The following is a 6,944-nucleotide window of genomic DNA, read 5'->3' as shown; positions in this document are numbered from 1 at the left end:
ACACTCCTTATATCCTTCAAGTTGAGCACAAAACAAAAGTATGATGTCGTAATCTCTGAAAGTACACTTTCAGTTATATATGTCATATGCATAATTAATGTGTCAGGGAGAAAGAAATACTTAACATAAACTGTTTTAATACCACAACTTTACTTTGGAATAGTAAAAACATGTGAAAATTGGTACACATGCTCTTTGTGAACATCCTCATAGCTTGGATTAAACACTTTGCAAATTTTCTGCAACGTTAACGAGCTATGGGCAATTAATTAATGCTTTCGTTACTGGAAATTAGACTCATAACAATATGATTGGTAAAGATCTTTGAATTAAAAAAATTCGATCTATGAGAAAGTATAATATCAACAAGTGTGGTAAATTTCATGCTGATATTGGATTTAATGGTGAAGTGGAAAGGAAATGAAAACAAACTAGACTTATTTTTAATCACTTACTACAGGTTAATTAATAAAGATTTTAAAATAAAAATGAGTTATTTACGTAGAAAAAAGGTTAAACTTTCGATTTAGGCTAAATTTGAATATGTGATTTTTGAAATATTGGGGTGCTCTTTAAACAGCAGCAATATCTTTAGATAGCTCGTTATTTTATTACTCTATATTTTGGTTATTATGGGAAACAAGCGAAAATGCTGACAATTTTATTTACAATCTTTGACAATTTTGTTCTGGTGTGAGTTTTGTTCAAACTCAGCTATTTGCAATAGTAACGATATACGGGTTATTCTGTAAAATATTTTTATTTTTCAATATATGGGAAAAGTTTAATGCGAATTTGCTTTGCTTTTGGACTACTAAGCAAGTATACCAAGTTTTGTCTCGATCGGTCAACTCGTTTAGGAGGAGATGTGTCCACAGACAGACAGACAGGAAGTTTTCTTTGATATTGGATAATTACCACATCGGTATGACTTAATATGTGTAGCGCATATATGAAGAACACCTGTACCACAATTGTTATACTTAGCTCTACAGAGCTGGATAATTGTGCTCTGCATTTTAGGGTCGTAGCTGCGTTATAATAGTGACAGCCAAATATTACTATTCGATCTGACGAGAGTAACCCAAAAGTTGGCGGTGGGTGATGTTAACTAGTTGCCTTCCCTATAGTCTATCAGCTAACGAAACAAACGAATCGAAATCTTAATATAACATTTACCCTTCTATAACTTGATATGTAAACTATCAAAATTCTTTAGTTGTCACTCACAGCCTTAAACCGGTATTTTAGGAACGTCAAAACTTTCGAATTGTCGCCAACTTTAGGTTATGTGTGTTGTTGGGCCTTGTTGACCAAGAAAAGCTGCTTTTTCGAGATAGTTAGCCCAGTATCTTACACGGGAGTGTATTCTATAGCTAACTGGTACAGCTCTGAAGGTGGACGCGTAGAAATATTTCTGTTGGGTGTATAGTTAGAGTCTTTGTTGGTGGACAGTTCAGTTTTACTCTTGTTAAAGTACAGTTTAGTTTTCATGTCAGTAAAGTGGAGTCTTAGTTCAATCTCAGCTCATTGTAAAATAAAATCCTCTCTTGCATTTAATCATTTCGACCGATGCATGTTTATTTTAACGGAGATTTATTATCAACTACTGTCCAGCTACGACAGGAATATCGGCCTTTGATAGTTTCGCCAGTACTTTAGCCGCTTCTCTAATCCTGTACCCTTGTTAGTACAGAACGGAACCAACTTCTCAGCTCGTATATCTTTAACCACAGCAGGATGTTGTTCTTTATTATATATTCGTGCTACACTGATCTTCGGAAGCTAAGCCAATTATCCACAAAACGCACGTTCCGGAATTGTTATGCAGATAATAATATTAAAACGGCAGCAAAGGAAAAACAAGTAACATAAATGAACAAATTAAACAGTATCTTTATTCACAGTAAAATGTAATTGTATTTTACATAAGTTTTCATTACGCCTCTGAATGAAAGTGGAGTAGAGAGAAGCTTTCCAGTCTACACAAGATAAAGACAAGATCAAGAATAAAATACGTTCGCACAAGACATGGATGATATCAAGAATAAAACACGCATGCAAATGACGATAAACGAGATCAAGAAAAAACGAAATACTACGTTGTTATAAAAACAAGTTAACTGCAGATGTTGTTTTTTCACATTCCTCTTAATTTGTCCATTGCGGCTCGAAATTAGAGGTGTATAAAACTAGAATTTCATATCTACCTTTATTCTCCCACAAGTTAGTGCCCAATAAGCTTTTCGTTCACTACCAGAACTCATCAGTTGGGCTGGACGATGAGAGACAAAAGATTTTATGAAATGTTATTTATGTATATATATATGCAGAATAATACTTTAAAATTTACAGCTTAAAGTCGGCTTTTAGCGTTTAAACCATATCTTTTGAAATACCACATTGTTAAGCCAGGCCAAGTCTTAGTGCAGTATCCCACAGACCTTAGATTAACTACAGCAGGGATAATTTCCATTATATACGTTCAAGATAAGTCCCCCCCCCCCAATAATAACTTCTACAATTATTTGTATCACCCCTTGAAATAAGTATGACCCCACTCCAGAAACAGGATCAAGCCTATTGAACAAGGGTTGCAGATTGTAACCTTTGCGTGTGACATTGTACTACAAGTTTACGGCCTTCTTAGGTTAAACTTACAATTATATCATAAACTACATACATAACTCCTTAACGAAAACTTATCTGAACATAGCTAACTAAAGATATGATGATACTTCCAATCAGTACATAACCTCTCTACAGCATAACTAAAACGGGCCTTGTTCATTTTTAATAACTCATGTGGACATGTGAAGGTATCGTTTAATTGCACCATACTCGTCCCTATAAATAAGATGTAGGTAGTTTACCTTGATGAAAGGTTATTGTTAGATACTTACTTTATTTATGCAGTAAGAATTGAATAGCCTTTTCACTGAATATAGTAGTTCCTTTAACATTCGCATAGAGTTTAACCTTATCACTATCCTGTGCACCACATGTGATTCTCAGGACATAATGTAACAGCGCCTGAGTATTTAATATCCAGCTCTCATTATAGAACGAGGCAATAGGAACTGGTTGCCTTGGCTCAACGTATGATCTTAAAAGAGAGCTTCATACGAACATTACATGTGAAGCTCATAGTGCTTGTCAGTGATGATAGATTAAATTACTTTCACTCAAGACAAAATTAAACCTAGGACAACTAAAAAAAAAATATTTATTAACACCATTAAATTACCTAAAACATGCAAAGGGTTAACAATAGAATTTCTTGTAGATAACTTAACTGATCTGAATGTTTTAATCAATGTACAAACTAAAACGATGAAATAATCAGAGCGATTTGTTTTCGACACAATTTTTCACTTCGAAGCCTGTAAAGAGCTTAGCAAAAGCAGGTCTTGATCACTTAGCATAAAAAAGAAACAGAATAATGATGTCAAAAAGCAATGATGATGCGTAAAAGTAGTATATCCGGGTTCGATTCCTCGTGGTGGACAGAGCAAAGATAGCCCATTGTGTAGCTTTGCGCTAAAACAAAAACACACACATATTAGTGTATTAATCGGTGTTAGAGATTGAATACAAAGAACTTAGATTTCTATTCAACAAACTTATGTTAAATTTATCAAACATAAATTCATGTTGTTAAAATTTACATTCAGTTCATCAAACACTTGACGAGTACAAGTATAAACCTTGGAGTCATAAACTAGAAAGAAATTATTTTGAATAACACTCATTTAGTATGATTTTCTTTTCTTGTGTATTCTGTGTGTGTTTATACATATCGAATACTACAGAAGTTTACCCAGCATTGTACATCTGTTACTGTACATCTATGATCAGACATTAGTTATATTGTTAAAACGATATCGTGCAAGCTACTGTACATCTGTGATCAGACATTAGTTATATTGTTAAAACGATATCGTGCCTTGGTAAATAATAAAACAAAACTATATTTGTTTTATATAATAATATATAATATTTTAGAAATTGGAATATTTGTTGATGGTTAAGTACATAATTACCTAAGTTGATTAAATCTAAAAGATATATTAATAACAAATTATAAGATGTCACCATTATAGTCTTCTATAAACACGTAACTGAATTGCACAAACACAAAATCTGTTCTTGATCACTGTTATTCATACTTTACAATTTTTCTTGTACAGAACTAAACAACAGTAATATCAGCAACCCGTGTCAGAAAGAGGACATATTAGGCAATATTGTGGCGAGCTCTTCTCCATTTTTGTACCCATTTATTGTGGAGTACAGCCTAATTGGAGCAGCAGTATTGTACGTCATGTGGAATAACGTCGGCAAGGACCCTGTCTTCCAGGGAGAGATTCAAGAAGAAGACCGACTCTCGAGGACTTCTAGCGTCCAGTCAACTAATCCGGTAAATTGTTCGGGGTCCAGCAAAGGCCTTTTCTGTGGTTTACTGGTACTGGTCATCTGTGTCATCTGTCTCATTGTTTTCTTTGTTCTTATCTACCACGATCAATATCGCCTTCTGGCTATCTACCTTAGTGACTTGTCTCACTGTAGCATCCTTCTTTTTGCCATCATCGGCAACATTATCGGTTTTTTTCGAGTGAAACCGCTTCGCTTCTCGCCTTGTCGTAAAGATCAGTTAAGAGACATCCTACTGCGTGTGGCAGCATTTGGCTTATACATCCACTCCATGTTCGGCATCATAGCGGGCTCCTTGTCTACAATGTCATACATTCCCAATATCCTACTCCTAATAACTAGCTGCCTTACCCTGCTCCAAGTTACCTTGCAGTCTTTGTTTATCGCAGACATGTCGTGTCGAGCAGCATATCTTCCAGAGCAGGACCAACAGAAGCCCGGCAGACAAGTTGTCACCTTTCTCATGATTTCTAATCTGACTTTGTGGATTATATACACTTTCCAAATGCAAAAAGTCGAGGCGAGTCCAGTGGAGCGAGAGTTCTATGGAGTTATGGGCTGGGCGGTCATCACCAGGGTTACGCTGCCTCTTAGCATCTTTTACAGATTCCATTCTGCGGTTACTTTTGCAGAAATTTGGAAGAACAGCTACAAAAACGTTTCTTCTTGAGTTGATCGAGTGATTCGAAATAAAATCGATCACAGTTATAAGTTATAATCTCTATTATCCATGTTTTTAGAGATTATGGAACATATTTACGTTGTATAGTGACTATATTTCGAACTATTAATAGAGACTATTTTCAATAGATAAAAGTTTGAAAGGCATAGTTAGATAAAAATACGATGTACAATATAGCACTCTCAACCTAAGATACAGCCTGCATTGACTTATAAACCCCACAAGCATGCGAAAATCAGTTTCAAATTATGCTAATTTCATGTGTTTCTTATTTTGTTATACCGTAATGTGACTGAAGGTATAGAAGCAACATATTTTATCAAATGGCGGCAAATCTGAGGTGGAAGATGCAGAGTATTATTGGTGTGTTTTCAATGTATTTATTAACAAAGAACAGTTATATGAATGAAGAAATACATTTCTAACCAACGTTTCGTTGAAATTATACACAAAATTATGCATTTTTATGTGTCTAATATTTTAAATATATATATATTTCAATTCTTTTAATATCACTAACAGATAAATGTATCAAAGTTGTCAAAGAATTATATTGTATGAAACATCTAGTTTTTATGTGTTATAATTGGAATTGTTTTTATATTTTATGTCGGCTGCCAGTTGACAAACATGCTTATCTGTACACTTAACATTGCGGATTAGTTCAACAGATGTGCAAGAAAATAAAGTAGGCTAACATCTATGAAAATGAAAGACTTTTAATTCAAATTGTAAGTTAAAATCGAACTTATTCTCCGATATGTTTAAAACAGTAAAAATGGAACTGGACTAAAGTTGTTTTTTATTATTTAAATACAATAAAGTGTCGCTAGTTTTAAATTTACTACATTGATCTTAACTTCGAATCGAAATCCATTAAACAGTTTCTGTTTGAATAAAGAAACCAGTTAATTGCAGATAACTTTTGCACCCATACTGCTAGTAAATGTTTTTAATTATTTTACAATTTACCTACACACATATATATATAGAACACAGTTTTACTAGAATTAGTCAAAAACCAAAGACTCCAATGATGTTTTATAACAAGTGAACCGACAATTTTCATCTATATATCAAGTACAATGTGATCAGATGAAAATAAAGTAAAAACAACATCTAAGATTTGTCTTAATGTAGAATGAAAAACATTAAATACCTTTCTAGAACACAAGTAGATAAAGCAAATTTTAAAGATTCAATGTATAAACTCATATTGTTCAAGTTGTTACCTATTGGCTATTGCAGCTATAAATTATTTAACGAAATCATAGATCAAAATATTAAAATGTTTTAATGATTCAAAATAAGGTGATAAAATTTCAGTATTATTCATTACTTTTTTCTACACTTATAAGTAAATTTACTTTTACCCTATCGTCTGTTTAATCTCTTGAATATAATTAACTGAATTAATTATTTGTAACTAAAAAAAAAAGCAGACTGAAATCGTGTATTGTTGATTGTCAACAAATATTCGATTGTGTTGCAAAAACCTATTTCTAGAAGTATTCATATAAAATTATTCTGTGTAAATTTTCGGCTACTTTAGAGGATATCAATTAGACTTCCATTTTGATTAACATCTTTAATTAGCAAGAAAGAATAATTGATAATGATGTTGAAAACTTCATTATTTGTTACGTCTGTAAAATTTTTATTTCTTATGACTTGAAGAATGTTAATTCTGGTAACCTTGTAAATTTCACGATAATTTCATCAGCACTATTACCAAGAGCTCATAAGTAAGAACACAAAGCGATATGATATTTCATCAATAATAATTAAGCTTATCCCAAAGAACTTTAATTGAAGAAGTCTATAGCTA

At 32.9% G+C, this 6,944-nt stretch overlaps 1 protein-coding gene across 3 annotated transcripts in view; it reads left to right on the top strand.

The window, feature by feature from the left end:
- LOC106461437 (otopetrin-1-like) overlaps positions 1 to 6,485 on the top strand; it is a 42,629-nt gene extending 36,144 nt beyond the window's left edge. For 2 of the 3 annotated variants that reach the window (XM_022388414.1, XM_022388411.1), the window contains one exon: positions 4,191 to 5,104. In XM_022388414.1, the coding sequence (XP_022244122.1) occupies positions 4,191 to 5,104 (914 nt within the window). Of the gene's footprint in view, positions 1 to 4,190 lie in introns of all 3 variants that reach the window. The other variant, XM_022388412.1, reaches the window with a different exon arrangement.
- Positions 6,486 to 6,944: the final 459 nt, after the last annotated feature.

The sequence above is a fragment of the Limulus polyphemus genome, unplaced genomic scaffold, assembly GCF_000517525.1.
Source record: "Limulus polyphemus unplaced genomic scaffold, Limulus_polyphemus-2.1.2 Scaffold959, whole genome shotgun sequence".
Taxonomy (NCBI): Eukaryota; Metazoa; Arthropoda; class Merostomata; order Xiphosura; family Limulidae; genus Limulus; species Limulus polyphemus.
The sequence above is the reverse complement of the archived record's forward strand: the minus strand, read 5'-3'. Positions and strand labels throughout refer to the sequence as shown.